We start from the raw sequence: 15,730 nt of genomic DNA, 5'->3' as shown, positions 1-15,730 counted from the left end.
TAGCTTTTGGTACTTTGTAACACAAATCTTAAAAGGTCTTATTAATAAAAGCAAACCCGGAGCCAGGTATTGGGGTAAATGCTGAAAGATCAGAGAAACAGAACAAGCCACAGCTAAGCTCGCCTCGCCAATTCCTCAGCTGATCTTGTTTCCTCAGACTGGAAGACTCTGTGTCCTCATCCAAATGGATCTCAGGTGAACTGCTGCTCAAAAGCCTAAAAGCTTAACAGACTCTAGTTCCTGGTTTTCACGCCTTACATACCTTTCTGCTTCCTGGGATTAAAGACGTGTGTCACCATGCCTGGCTGTTTCCAGTGTGGCTTTGAACTCACAGAGATCCGTATGGATCTCTGCCTCCACGATGCTAGGATTAAAGGTGTGTGTGCCACCATTTTCTGGCCTCTATGTCTATCTAGCAGCTGTTTTGTTCTCTGACCCCAGATAAGTTTATTAAGGTGCATAATATATTGGGGAACACAGTACCACCACAGTATATGGCATTTATTGATTGATTTTTTTTTGACAGTATTTGTTTTTGTTTTAAAATCTGGATGTATTTCTATTCCTTCATTGACTGAGATTTTCCACTTTTTTCAACCTCATTTCTTTGTCATTTTAGCTATGTTCTAGTTTATTTTATACTTTGGTGGTATGTATGTTTACAATGGAGAATCTGATCAGGACTACATAGTCCTTCTGTACTTCACTGTGGTAATACTCACCAGTTCTCTGTCACTTCCCTGCCCATGTCATGTAACCAATACTTCTTATTTTATAAAAATTCATCTTCCTGTCTGAACATGACCTGAGGTTGACAAAAAATGAATATTTTGGGCTTGTAGAATTGGAATGTTTGTTGTAAAACTTTCTCTAGTTCTGTGTTTGTTTCAGGCAGTGGCATTTCATTTCTTTTCATGGTGACTATGTTCATTTGATGTTGTGACTATGTTCCTTGTAAATTTTTGTATGTGGATTGATTCTTGTGTTCCCAGTGAAGGGATCTTGATGATGAAGAATTGTCTTTTTAACATGCCATTGACTATGAAGTCAAGGATCTAGTACTCTCCTTAAGAATATTCCCACGTTCTTAGTGAATAACCCTGCCAGATATTTGTCTCTTTTCAAGGTGTCTTTACCTAGTTAGAGAGTAAGGGCTTTATGAAAAGAGTTTGTTTCATGAAAATATTCCCTCAGTTTTATGGACTACTGTAATACTTTGCCATCGTTACAATTATTTAGATTGCTGGTTTAATCAGGGAGTGTTCCTGGTAACAATACAAGATGTGTTGACTCTTTTGTTCTTTCAGATTGGGTTGCCTAGTTTTATTATTTAAAGTTAACCACTGATTCTTGTATCTTTCCTTGTTGTATGAGTTTGTTTCTTTAGTGGGGAGTGAGGTAAAGATGGGAGGTTGTAGAGGGACTGTATGCTAGGAAAGATCCTCCTTCCAGGCAAAAGGACTCTAGTAATAATGGCCACTCAGTGGGAGTCTGAAGTAGTTGCATTTCCATCAGATAAAGTATGACTCCATGAATTTCAAGATTTCTCTGGGAAGAGAAAGTCCAGCACAACCAAGAAGCAAGCTTATTTAATATGAGGCCTGTGCTACATGACAGAGGAAGGGATCTGGAATTGAGGCTACTTGCAGTGGTCATAGTTTCTCTGTTTGGGGTGGGTAGGAGAGACACAGTCAATGTGTGACCATATGACAGCAAACAATCTGACTTCTGGAAAACTCAGGTGGAGTACAGATGGGTAGGTCCCTTCTTTGCTAAGCCCATGTTTATTGATTACCATTCTGTTGTGATAAAAGTTCATAAACATGGAATCTTAAGAAAGAGCATATCTGGTTTAGTTTTGGAGGGATAAGAGCCCATGTTGGTAGAGGCATGTCAACTACTGTACTCTTGAAAGCAAAAGCAGGAGACTGAGTGTCACATCCTCAAACTCAAGCAGGATAGAGAGAGCAAATGAAGACTATGCTGATTCATCTCAATGACAGCCCCAGTGGTGGACTTCTGACACTAAGGCTCCACCATAAAAAGTTCCCCAACTGTACCATCAACTGTCCTTGTGTGTCCATGTGTTCAAAATACAAGTTTGTATGAGACATCTCTAATCCAAAGTACCACAGGGGCTTTGTTACATGTCAGATGTGTTGAGTACTTGGTTTCTAGTTTGGGAATTTGTGGAACACATAGATGTGGAGCTAGCTAGAGGATCTGTGCCACTTGGGCATAGAGAACTTCTAATGCAGTGTCACCAGTCACCTAACTACCAGCTCTATAGGCAACAAGATGCTCCCACCACCACGGCTTCAGTGTCTCTTGAAAGCCTGTGCACAAATAAACCTTTCTCCTAAGAATTGATTCTGGTCTTCGATTTGGTGCCAACCATGAGAAAAATACTCAGGGCACTGGCTGTGTAACAGAACCTGATCAAAAGCATGCTCAGTTCTGACAAGCCATGATTGGTCAGTTGCTTGTGGTGACATCATAAGAAGACATTATGAAGAATGCTAGCAACTAGTCCATGTTAGGCACTCCTGCATTGGGCTCCTGTCCTTGTATCTTGGAGTAGCTGTTGGTTGCCCACAGAACAGATGGACATAAAGACAGACTAGGAATCTCCAATCTACTGGACCTTGCTAAAGTGAGTTTGTTTCCAGTTTGTTGGTTTTGGTCCCAGGGGTTAAGGCTTGCTATTTCATATCTACATTTATGTTATTGGTTTACATTCTATGTTTGATTTGTGAATGTCTTATCTGTTTCTTCACTATTACCCAATTTTCTATTTCAAAATTCATTTAGTCTTTTTTTATTAATTTGATTTTAATTTTCTTCAATTAGAGCATGTGTTACTGTATTGCACCCATAGCAATTTCATTATAACATTCCCATACACGCCTGTATAGCACTCTCATACCCTGCTGCTCTATTTCCTTCCTCCACTTTATCTCTGTGACTACTACTCTTTCTTTTATATGGACTCAGCCCTCTTCTTGTAAACATCCACAGGAGAAAAAATGTCATATTTCTCTTTCTGGAATTGTTTTGTTTCATACAATATCATCTCTAATTCTAGCTCTTCTGTATAGCAGAAAGTTCAGTGGTCATTGTGTCTGAGTACGTACTCTTCCCCAGAATCTGAACATATGCTACACTATTGTTCAGTTTGCTTATGTAACTTATCCTCTGGATTTTTCTTGTATTTCTTAACCTCTGAGCCATCTCTCCAGCCCTAAAAGAATAACATCTTTTTTTTAGATTTATTTATTTATTATGTATACAGTGTTCTGCCTGCATGTATGCTTGAAGCCAGAAGAGGGCACCAGATCCCATTGTAGATGGTAGTCAGCTACCATGTGTTTGCTGGGAATTGACCTCTGGTAGAGCAGCCAATGCTCTTAACCTCTGAGCCATCTCTCCAGCCCCCTGGATTTTTCTTGTATTTCTAGATCCTTAAAAGCATCATTAGGTTGTATGGGATATCTCAGATTTCAAGACAGAGAATTCAAGCCTATGAATGTCCATCCTAAAACTATATTAATGTTTTTCCAGGAATGTGTGTGCCCCTGAAACTTCCTACAAAATACAGTGACTGAAATTAAGCTGCACATCATGGCCAGCCTCTGGGAAGAGGACATCTTTGAAAAGGATGTCCAGATCTTAACAACTCTACATTGTAGTGCATTCAGGGAGGTGATGCTTGCCTGCCACCTCCCCACAGATGCACGGGGTAGCTGTCAAGATCCTCCAAGCCCTCCCTGCCCCCAGAGTACTCTGTATTCTTGGATACAGGTTGAGATCTCTTCATTTGCTATTCCCATTACTTGGTCATCAGAATGAACACCTAGTTTCTCTGAAGACCCTAGCATTCCCCATGGTAGGACCACTCTGCAAGGGCAGACAAGGTACTCCTGCCATTGGTGATGTTCTCTCTGCTCTGTATCCTGGAATGGCCATCTCTCTTCTTTCCTCAAGGGCCTAGACTTAAGAATCTCCATGAAATAGCCAATGTACTACCATGAACCATGTGATGCTTACTACAAGGGAAGCCTGGACACTGGGAGGCAGGGAAGCCTGGACACTGGGAGGCAGGGAAGCCTGGACACTGGGAGGCAGGGAAGCCTCGACACTGGGAGGCAGGGAAGCCTGGACACTGGGAGGCAGGGAAGCCTGGACACTGGGAAACAGGGAAGCCTGGACACTGGGAGGCAGGGAAGCCTGGACACTGGGAGGCAGGGAAGCCTCGACACTGGGAGGCAGGGAAGCCTGGACACTGGGAGGCAGGGAAGCCTGGACACTGGGAGGCAGGGAAGCCTGGACACTGGGAGGCAGGGAAGCCTGGACACTGGGAGGCAGAGAAGCCTGGACACTGGGGGGCAAGTCTCCTATGGCAGAGTTTCATTGGGACAGGCCCCAACACACATAGCCAATCAACTCACTCCAGAAACAGAAACCACAATAGACAAGAAAATCTATGAACCAATGTCCAGGCTCAATGACTTTTTTCTTGGGATTATTGAGCCTACAGATGAGGGGTTACAAGGAACAAGGATAAGTCAACAGCCATTCGATCACTAAAAAGCCAGGTCACCTTGTGTGAAAATCTAGAAAACTTCAGCCCTGACACTTACTGAGCATCTTACAGACAGCTCTACACTTAGAATATGTCTTTCCAGCAGTTTGGTGGACATTCTCTACAGCAGCAAATATTTACTTCTTGTTATACTGCTGCCTATGGGACCTGGAGGTTGAACTTTATGCTTTCCAGACCTGTGCACATTTCATTACCAGCTGAGTTCAAGGTCCCCTCACCTCCTTTCTTAATTACAGCATCTGTTCCACTTTAATAGGAATGTTGAATTTCTGAGGCAGAGGAAAAGGTCATATTGTATGTCCTCTGGAGCCCTGAGGATAAATGGCAACAGCAGGCAGCAAGTGCACCTCTAAGGATGTAGACTCCATCAGGGAAGCAGGCAGCTGCACTGAAGATACAGAATAGGCAGGCCATCAGCTATAAAGGCAACTGGGTCCAGTCCTACCAGGCTCAAGGCACTTGGCTTATGATAGATGAGTACCTTTAGTACCAAGGACACTAACGAAATGGTTAGTGTGTGATCAGAAACTCCAGACGCCTAAGTCAGGGCCCCATACAGCTGCACTGGATCAAATCTCAAGGCTATGACAGTGACATTGAGTACTAAGAATCCACTGAGTTCAATTCCCAGGTGTAGAGAATATGCTAGGCCAGGAAGATATGTAATCCCCTTCTCTTCTCTTGACTGATGCCTTCAAGGCACCACTATAGAGACCTGTGAACAAGATACAGATGTGGAGACCTGTGAACAAGTGGAGTCCTGTAAGAACACTGGTTCTGTAAACTAACCATCACAAGTATGTCCTCTCAAGACTCCTGCCTTTCGGTCACCTGGGCATATTATTATATTGTATTATATTATTATATTATATTATTATATTTATGTATATAATTATATATTTTAATATATAATAATATAATGTCAGATTAGGCATCTGTATAAAACACCCATCTGGCCAGGCGGCGGTGGCATATACCTTTAATCCCAGCACTTGGGAGGCAGAGCCAGGCAGATCTCTGTGAGTTCGAGGCCAGACTAGTCTACAGAGCAAGATCTAGGACAGGCACCAAAACTACATGGAGAAAACTTGTCTCGAAAAACCAAAAAAAAAAAAAACAAAGAAAGAAAGAAAGAAAGAAAGAAAGAAAGAAAGAAAGAAAGAAAGAAGGAAAAAACAAAACAAACACCTATCTGTGGATAAGGAGGAGCATGCAGATATCTGTACCCACTTGGAAAGCTAGGCATGGTGTCAGGTATCTGTAGCCCTAGGAATGGTGGACCCAGAGACAGGAACACCACAGTGATTCTCGACCAGCCAGTTTATGCATAATGATATCCTCCAGGTTATGTGAAATTTTCTCTCAAAAGTTAGGTGAGAAGTGATAGAGGTGAATACTGGACTTCATCGACCTCCATCTTCATGATATACTCCAGAGTGAGCACACCTGTATTGAAAGGCTCCCACAAAATACACATAGGCTAGGGATGGAGAAACTGTGATAGAATATATTGTATGAAAAAAAACTATTTTCAAGGAAAGAAAAAATTCTGTTTCAATCCTTATAAAGACCTAGTAATGTGTTTCATTACATCACAATAGTATATTTGAAATAATTACTCATCTCTGCTCTTTTAGTTTCAAAGAAAGATAAACAGTTTTAATAAAACATTTGTTAAATGATTGGTTTGTTCATTAAAGGAGTAATCATATGGAAACACAAAAAACATCAGGACAACTAAAACAATCCTGAATAATAATAAAAAGCCTCAGAAAGTATCACTATCATGATTTCAAGTTGTACTATAGAGCTACAATAGTAAAAACAACACAGTATGACACAAAAATAGACACAGTGATCAACGAATCCAATTGAAGACCCAGACACAAATCCACACACCTATGGACACCTGGGTTTTGATATAAAAGTCAGAAATACACACTGGAAAAAGGCAGCATCTCCAACAAATGGTATTGTTCAAACGATGTCTGCATGTAGAAGAATGCAAATAGATATATATGTATCACCCTGTACAAAACTCAAGTCTAAGTAGATCAAAGACCTCAACATAAAACCAGATGCACTGAACCTGATAGAAGAGAAAGTGGGGATTACTTTGAACTCATTGGCACAGGAAAAGACTTTCTGAACAGAACACTGTTAAAACAGGCACTAAGATCAACAATTAACAAATGGGACCTCATGAAACTGAGGAGCTCCTGCAAGGTGAAGGATACCATCATTTGAACAAAATGGCAGCCTACAGAATGGGAAAAGATTTTTACCAACTCCACATCTGACAGAGGACTAATATACAAAATATATAAAGACCTGAAAAGACTAGATATCGAAAAACCAAACAATCCAAAGTAAAACTGGGGTACAGATCTAACCAAGGATTCCCAATAGAGGAATATCAAATGGCTGAGAAACAAATGTTCAACATCCTTAGCCATCAGAGAAATGAAAATCAAGATTACTTTGAGATTTCATCTAATACCTGTCAGAATGGCTAAGATCAATAACACAAGTGACAGCTCGTGATAGCAAGGATAAGGAGCAAGGGGAACACTCCTCCATTGCTGGTAGGAGTGCAAACTTGAACAGCCACTGTGGAAATCAATACAACAGCTCCTCAGAAAGTTGGGAATCCATCATCTCAAGACCCAGCTATAACACTCTTGGGTGTATACCCAAAGGATACTCCATCCTACCACAAAGACACTTACTTGCTCAACTATGTATTACACAGCAGTTGAAAAAAAATATCATAGCCACCCAGTGGTGGCGCACACTTTTAATTCCAGCACTCGGGAGGCAGAGACTGGCATATCTCTGTGAGTTCAAGACCAACCTGGTCTACATACAAAGTAAGTTCTAGAACAGCCAAGGCTACACAGAAAAACCCTATCTCAAACTGCCTCCCAAAAATGACATCATGAAATTTGCAGGAAAATAGAACTAAAAAAAAAAAAAAATCAACCTGAGTGATGTAATCCAAACCCAGAAAGATAAATATGGTATATATTCATTATAAGTGCATATCAACTGCTACATAAATAATGATCAAGCTACAATCCACAGATGCAGAGAAGCTAGGTAAAGAGGAGGCCTCTGGGGGAATGCATGGAGCTACCTGGGAAGGGGAAATAGATTTTGCTGCAGGTGGACTGGGGACAGGTAGAGACAGGAGTGGAAGGAATCAGGTAGGGCATGGAGAGAATATGGGGACAGGTAGCTGGAATTGTCCAAAAAGTCTCCCTGAGGCTAAAGTGAAGAGATTTGAATTAATTCTGTTGGCAGAGGCAATCTCAAAGCAGCCTAATATTGACCCTGTTGTGTGGTTATTACTGGTCACTCTTATGCAGATTTATAATGAAAAGGAGCAAGCAGAGCAATGAAAAATATAAATGTACAGTCTGAGGAGAAAAGGAGCACCAAGAAGTGGAATAGAGCTAAGTCCTGCCTTCAAGGAGATAAACAGATTAAGAAATGGAAAGAGGGGGATCTGTGGTTGGTATGTAAAATGAATAGAAGTTCCTTAATAAAAAAATTAAATAAAATAAAAAATGGAATAAAGGGAGTAGTGACCTCAGGGCAGGATTCCATCCAGTAAAGTTTCCAACTTTCGAAAGTAATTAAAGAAAAGCTTAGAGCCAGGCTTGGTGGTGCATGCCTTTAATCCTGGCACTCAGAAGGCAGAGACTGGTGGAGCTCTGAATTTGAGGCCAGCTTGGTTAACAGATCCAGTTTCAGGATAGCCAAGCTTAGGCAGTGAAGGAAACCATCAAAACCAGAAAGTTTGTAGAGATGTAATTTAACAAGGGGGGGGGGGCATGTTCCAGCCCCAGCAAGCAGCAGAACTTGGCAGCTTCAGTCATATGGTTCTAGCTTTAGAGTCGAGGACAGAAGAAAAGCGTTATAGAATCTCCCTCTACAACTAAGGAGGCCAGGCATGTGTCAAGGGTGTCTCTGAATAGAGGCCTAGAAAAGACCATTGCTTGAAGCTGTGAAGTTGAAGCCTAGATTGCCTTTGAGACTCCAAGATGTTGGAAATGCCAGAGCCATGGGATACCTGCTGAGGAAATCTGCTAACAGGGAGTAGAACCAGCCTAAGAGAAGTATATTGCAGTCAACAAAGCTGTAAGGAGTTAAGAGATCTGAAGAACACATTGACATCAGACATGGAGATACAGAGCTTGGAATTTGCCCAGCTGGTTTCTGGTCTTGCTTTTGTCTGGTATTTTCTCACCCTACTCCCCTCCCTACCTGTTGGAATTGAAATGTATATCCTATGCCATTATATGTTGGAAGTAAATAATCTATTCTTTGATTCTGATTGTATAGGTGATTACAGATAAGAGATTTCATGAATCTCAGAAGGAACTTTGAACCTTAGACTTTTAAACATTATTGATACAGTGATAGACTATGGGACCTTTTGAAGTTGGACTAAATACATTTTGTATTATATTTTACAAGCTTGTGGGGGCCAGGGAGTGGAATGTACTAGTTTGAATGCAATTGGCTCCCATAAGCTCCTAGGGAGTGGCACTAATAGGAGGTGTGGCTTTGTTGGAATAGGTATGGCCTTGTTGGAGGAAGTGTGTCAGTGTGGAGGAAGTGTGGAGGTGGGCTTTGAGGTCTCATATATGCTAGGCCATGCCAGTGAGACAGACCACTTCTTGCTGCCTGCACAAGATATAGAACTCTCAGCTATTTCTCCAACATCATATCTACCTGCATGCTGCCATGTCCCACCATGATAATAAGGGACTGAACCTCAGAAACTGTAAAGTCATCCAACTAAATGTTATCCTTTACAAGAGTTGTGTGATTATGGTGTCTCTTCACAGCAACAGAAACCCTAAGACAATATGTAATATATATGCACACACAACCTGTGGAATACATTGTTGTTTGTGTTTATATAGTTTCATATAAACCATATAAACACATGACTGCTCTGTGTTAGATAATGAATAAGGGGTTCAACCCTGGGAGAGGCTAATCATCCTTCTCTCATTAGTTGACTGTAGTCCTTTGTCTAGGGGTGTCTCTTCCACATTAACATGTCCTTCAATACTGCCATTTTTCCCATCTTGTTTATATAGCCATTTCTAGAAGAAACTATTTCACAGCAAACTTCCTGGTACTCTAATGTTCACAACCTTGCTTCCATAATGGTACCTGATCTAGACACAGGAGCTGGGATGTAGATGTACCCATTGGTGCTGGGCTCCTCACAACCCACTGGTTTATTTCTGCATTGTGTCCAGGTGTGGTTTCCTGTGATGGTCTCCATTTTCTGTAAAGAGAAGAGTCTTAGGTGAGGGGTAGTAGCTTCACTTACCTGTGGGTATGAGGATGGTTTAAAGTATAAGAAGGAATTATGCTGGTCTAGAAAACTGGTGGCAGTAGATCCTTTTCTAAGGTCCATGGCTTCACTAGCTCTGGGAAGCTACTCTGACTAAAAGCAGCTTATGAAAGAATTTATACTGACTTACAGTTTTATCTTCAAAAGCAAAAAATCAAGCAGAGAGAGTGAGCAGGAAGTAAAGCAAGGCCCTAAGTGCTCAAAGTTCATCCTTAGTTACATACATCTTCCAGCAAGGTTCCACCTTTTACAATTGCCTCAAACAGTGTCACCAGATGGGGACCAAGTGTTCAAATATGAGAGCCTATGGGGGACATTTGTTATTCAAGCCGCCACACCCTCTAACCCATTTTCCTTCATCCCTCTGACCCCATCCCCACTGAAATCATTACTTCAGAGTACCTGCCGCATTTTTTTACTGTCACTTTGTGTTCCACTGTGCCCCTAATTATATTTTTTACTTGTGTTGCAAGGTCACAGGTCTCCATATAGCTCTTTCATTCAGCCTTCATTTTGGTTAAGCCTTTTTCTCAGCTCCTCACTTCTCCACCCTCCACTCCTCTCCATGTTTTACCCTAGCTTTATCCACTCCCTAGTCCAGTGGTTCTCATCCTGGAGGTCGTGACCCCTTTGGGGTCAAATGACCCTTTCACAGGGGTGGCATATCAAATATGCACACTGTGATTCAGAACAGCATCAAAATTACAGTTATGAAGTAGCAACAAAGTAATTTTATGGTTGGGAGTCACTATGACATGAGAAATTGTATTAAGGGTCACAGCATTAGGAAGGTTGAGAACCACTGATCTAGTACATCTCTATTTTCGTTTTACTGTATTTATATTTATTATCTCCTTTCTCTTAATAGGTGTGCTCCCTAATTACTTGGCTTCTACATGTATTCCAAGTTAAACACATGAAAAAAAGATTCAAAGCTAGGAGCCACATATGAGAAAGAACAATATGTACACTGTTTTTCTGAACCTTATTCTAGCATATATATTTTTTGTTTCATTCATTTATCAGCAAACTTCAAAACTTTCTTTACAGCTAAATAATATTCCACTCCATAAATGTACTACATTTTTCTTATCTCTTCAACAGTTTATGGAAATCTACTTTGATACTTGTCTTAGTTACATTTTCTATTGCTGTGAAGAAACACTGATTATGCCAACTCTTAATAAAGGAAAACATTCAATTGGGACTGGCTTACAGTTCAGAAATTTAGTCCATTGTCGTCATGGTGGAAAGCATGGCAACACGCAGGCAGACATAGTGCTGGAGATATAGCTGAGAGTTCTACATTTGCATAGGAACACAACAGGAAGAGTGAGACATTGGGCCAGGCTTGAGCATCTGAGTCCTCACAGTCCATCCCCAGTGACACACTTCTTCCAACAAAGCTACACCTACTCCTGCAAGACACACACCTCCTAATAGAGCCACTCCCTGAGCCTATGGGGACCATTTTCATTCAAAACACCACAATGCTATTTTCTAGCTATGTGACTCAAGTAGCAATTAACAAGGATATGCAAGTATCTGTACAGTAGGATTAAAGTCCTTTGATTATTTCCCCATGAGTGGTATTGCTGGGTTACATTATAGTAGTTCTATTTATAGTCTTTTTTAGAAGCCTCCAGCCTGATTTCATAGTATTTGTACTAGTTTATGCCCCTACCAACAGTGTATAACAGTGTCCCTTTCTGTACATCCATAGCAGTATTGCTTGTCACTTGTATTCTTCATTATAGTCATTCTGCCTAGAGTGACATGGAATCTTGAAGTAGCCTTAATCTCTGTTTCCTTGATAGCCAAGGACATTGGATATTTTGAAAATGTTTACTAGCTGGCTATTGTGCACACCTTTAACCCCCGCATGTGGAAGCCAGAGGCAAGTGGATATCTGTGAGTTTCAGGCCAAGACTGGTCTGCACATGGTAAGTTCCAAGACAGTCAAGAGCTACATCATGAGGCTCTGTCTCAAAAAAAAAGAGTTTACTAGCCATTTGTGCTTCTTTTTGTAATTTTTTTTAAAGATTATGATTGCGGGCACCTGTGTAAAAAAAAAAAAGCTGTGAACTTACAGTGAAGTACGGATGGAGTGCAGAATGTTCTTTCCAGAAGGTAGCCTTCTAGAGAGGATTGTATAAACTATAAATGAATGCACTTGAAAGCAAGGATATCCAGGGAATGTCATGGCATGTGCACATTATCTCTATGGAAAAGGCAAAGGCCTGGGAGGGATAGTCTTGGCTCTTTTCACATGACCAAAGATGATAAGACATACCACTCGTTGTATTCCCTCAATGCACTTGTATTTGCTTAACTGTAAAAGTCATCTCGTGTTTTGCTTGCTTTAAGAATAAAAAATGGGGCAAGGGGGGGAGCTGGAGAGATGGCTCAGAGGTTAAGAGCACTGGCTGCTCTTCCAGAGGTCCTGAGTTCAGTTCTCTGCAACCACCTGGTGGCTCACAACCATGTATAATGGGAGCTGGTGCCTTCTTCTAGCATGCAAGCATACATGCAGACAGCACACTGTATACATAATAAATAAATAAATAAATAAATAAATAAATAAATAAATAAATTTTTTAAAAGAATAAAAATGCGATGTGCTTTGTTCACACTACTCTTAAATCTAGAGTCCCCTGATTATCCCTGTAGATCTTTTCACGTAACTTTCAATCTGAAGAGATTTAGCCTCCCTGGTCAGGGAAGGTAAACAATAATTACACTTCTCCCTTCCCTTTCCTCCCTCCAAACCCTTCCAATATAACCTTCCCTGCTCTCCATCAAATTCATGGCTTTTTTCATTAACTATTATTGCATGCATATATGTATATACATATATACATGTATATTTCTAAATATAACCTCTTCAGTCCATGTTACTTGTATGGATGTTTTCAGGGCTATTTGGTACTGGACAACCAATTGGTGTGCTCTTCCCTGGGGAGGACCACCTCTCCTGCTCCCAGCTTCCCTCAATTGCCTGTAGTTCTTTATGTGGAGCTGAGACCTTATGGGCTCTTCTCCGCCCAGGTTGGCATAGCCATTGGTGTCATCCTTGTTCAATCTTGGGCAGTCATGTTGGTGAGACTTTATGGGAATAGCTTCTGACCTTACTAGGAGACACCACCTCACAGCAAACTTCCTGATGCTCTGGCTCTTACAGTCTTCCCATCCCCTCTTCCTCAATTTCCCCTGAGCCTTAGATGTGGGAGTGTTTTATACATGTATCCATTGGGACTGAGCTCCATAACTCTGCATAATGATTGATTGTGGTTTTTCTGTAGTGGTCTCCATATGTTGTAAAGAGAAGTTTCCTTGATAAGGGCTGAGGACTACACTTATCTATGGGTATAAGGACAAATATTTATAGACTGTTGTTAAGGGATGATGCCGGTTTAGCAAATTAGTGATTGCAAATTCTCCTCTAATAACCATAACCTCACTAGCACTGAGTAGTTAGGTTGTTTTCTAGTACCAGGCATGGCTGCCCTCTTGTTGAGCAGGTCTTAAGTCCAATTAGTCCAATTAAGTCCAAGGTGTACGTGCCACTCATGCACCCTGGTTATTATGCCATGCTGGTTGATGTGGTTCACAGGTGTCATCGCTGGGTGTCATAGTTGGTTGCCTCCCATCTCTGGAAGCTTGTATGGTGCCTTCTAGTACCAAGAAAGCTAATCCACAGGGAAGAGAAATTCAGGTCAGTTCTAGCTCAGGGTACTATAGCCATTTTTGTATCACCGGTTAAACAGCAGTATCCTCTTTCAGAAATAGTTTCCTTTTCAGATATTTACAAGGGCACAATGCTTTGTACCTTGGGGCTGTTTTTCTGTTCTCCTTTCTCCCTGCTACAAAGTAGGGAGACCAGTGAGATGTAAGACAGGGAGTTTGGGAGGACACTTTGAGACAAAAATGCTTGGCTCTATGGGAAAATCTCACCTCTGAAGCCAGCTTCTCATTTACTTTAAATAGCACATGACAGTTTACTAACAAAGGGCATTCATTCCACTGTAAAACTGCAGAAAATACCTGTTATTGAAGGATCAGAGAGGTGAGAGAGAAGGAATCCAGTTGCTTGCTGTGCTGTGTATTGAGAATGAGGAGTGAGGGGAGGTAATGATCCCCCCCACACACTCCACTCAGAGTATTATCAGGGAAGAAACTTGATTTTGAATGGTGAACCTCTGACATCTTTAGATTTTGTAAGATCATGCCACATGGCTTCCAGAACCCATGATCAAGCCAACAAAAATATCTTTATCCATGTGTAAGTTGAGACACTCTCTGGCTATACTTGGGGTGAGGGCCAAACTGCTTGAAGGCCTGAACCTGCAATTAGTGTGTGTCTACACCTGGAAGTAGACATCCTGGAAAAACCTGACCAGTGAATGCCCTTTTGTCTACAAAAACATAACACTATGATTGATACTTCCCACTAGAGGCCACTTGTTTTACGTTTATGTTTTAGGTCTTCTAGTTTATGTTTAGGCCAGGCTTAACTATAGAAAAATACCAGGCAGTGTCTTTTTAAAGCCTAGGTCAGTCTAGAGGTGCCCTGTTACCACTCTGTAAGACAACAACACAAATCTATATTGGGATATCTCTTCTTTGCCTTCCTCTCCAGGGAGTCCTCTGAGATTTTTCCCTTCTGCCTTCATCCCCTTGACCCGACTCTCTGACAGAACCCTTACATCCCTGTGCCCTGCCCTCTCTCATTAGGGATCCCAAGGGAGGGAGCCTGTAGACACCAGTCACTCTTAACTTCCCACAATGGGCACCTGATGAATTCTTTGAGATGAATGCTGGTGCTCAGTTTTCTTCCTCCTTTTCAAACAGCCTTGGACTCCAACCCATGGAACGCTGCCACCGTCATTTACTGTGGGGTTTCCCTATCTCAGTTAATCTCTCACAGAGGCTGAGGCTGGTTTCCTAGATGATTCCAGATCCTTTCAAATTGACAATATTAACAAGGGCAAAAATGATCTCAGCCAATAAATCAATTGTTTGAAGGGCAGAGTCAGCATGCCAGCATTTTGTAACTCTGATAAATGAATGGACCCAGATATTTATTCCCAATTACTATTCACGGCACAGCAAATTTTAAACATCTGACAGAATTACACCACCTATAAACTATTTGTTCCACATATGGCTGCTAGTCGGGATACTTAAACTTATAAACGATACCTTACAAATTTAGGAAATAAACACAAGCGAACACGTGTGCTCAAACCCATCTCTCCGCCCACGGCTGCCTGAAGCTAGTCGCCTTGCTGGCGCCAGCCCGGGCACCTGCGCACAGGGAACTTCCTTCCGGACCACGGCACCGCCCACCCCCGGAAGCGGAAGTGACGCTCCGCGTAGCCTTGGAGACGCGAGGGAAGCGTAGCCCGTGGCCGGACCTTTGACCCGCTCTCGGCTGCGTCAGAGGCGGAGCAGCCGGGACTCCTGAAGAGGCGGCGGTGGCCGCGGGTCGCTGCGGCGATGGAGGTAACCGTGGGGTCGCGCCGCCCCGCTGGTCTTGGGCGCCACTCGAGGAGTGGGAGGGCACGGCCGGCACGCTGTCCCCGCCTCCGCCGCTCGGCCCCAGCCGCTGCGCTCCATAGAGCCCGGTGCTGGCGCCTGCCACGGCGATGACCCCCCGGCTCTTGCTCCGGAGGAGGGTCTTCCTCACCACCAGGGTTTTTTTTAGCCGCCGGTTGCTCCCGGAATTGGGGTGAACTCTTGTGACGATT

The 15,730-nt window shown here is 42.2% G+C and overlaps 1 protein-coding gene and 2 long non-coding RNA genes across 3 annotated transcripts in view; 2 read left to right on the top strand and 1 right to left on the bottom strand.

The window, feature by feature from the left end:
* The first annotated feature begins 2,508 nt into the window (after nt 1-2,508).
* Nucleotides 2,509-3,617, top strand: LOC131926682 (uncharacterized). Its single transcript, XR_009383540.1, has 2 exons — nt 2,509-2,653; nt 3,562-3,617. It is a non-coding gene; the product is annotated as an uncharacterized LOC131926682 (long non-coding RNA).
* A 588-nt stretch (nt 3,618-4,205) lies between these two features.
* Nucleotides 4,206-15,319, bottom strand: LOC131926683 (uncharacterized). The gene is made up of 3 exons (XR_009383541.1): nt 15,183-15,319; nt 9,794-9,911; nt 4,206-5,318 (listed from the first exon to the last, which is right to left on the bottom strand). It is a non-coding gene; the product is annotated as an uncharacterized LOC131926683 (long non-coding RNA).
* Gcc2 (GRIP and coiled-coil domain containing 2) overlaps nt 15,227-15,730 on the top strand; it is a 41,145-nt gene continuing 40,641 nt past the window's right edge. Inside the window, exon 1 of the mRNA XM_059282239.1 lies at nt 15,227-15,485. Coding sequence (XP_059138222.1) covers nt 15,480-15,485 — 6 coding nt within the window. The 5' untranslated portion in view covers nt 15,227-15,479. The remainder of the gene's footprint in view (nt 15,486-15,730) is intronic.

This window comes from Peromyscus eremicus, chromosome 16_21 (assembly GCF_949786415.1).
Source record: "Peromyscus eremicus chromosome 16_21, PerEre_H2_v1, whole genome shotgun sequence".
Taxonomy (NCBI): Eukaryota; Metazoa; Chordata; class Mammalia; order Rodentia; family Cricetidae; genus Peromyscus; species Peromyscus eremicus.
The sequence above is the reverse complement of the archived record's forward strand: the minus strand, read 5'-3'. Positions and strand labels throughout refer to the sequence as shown.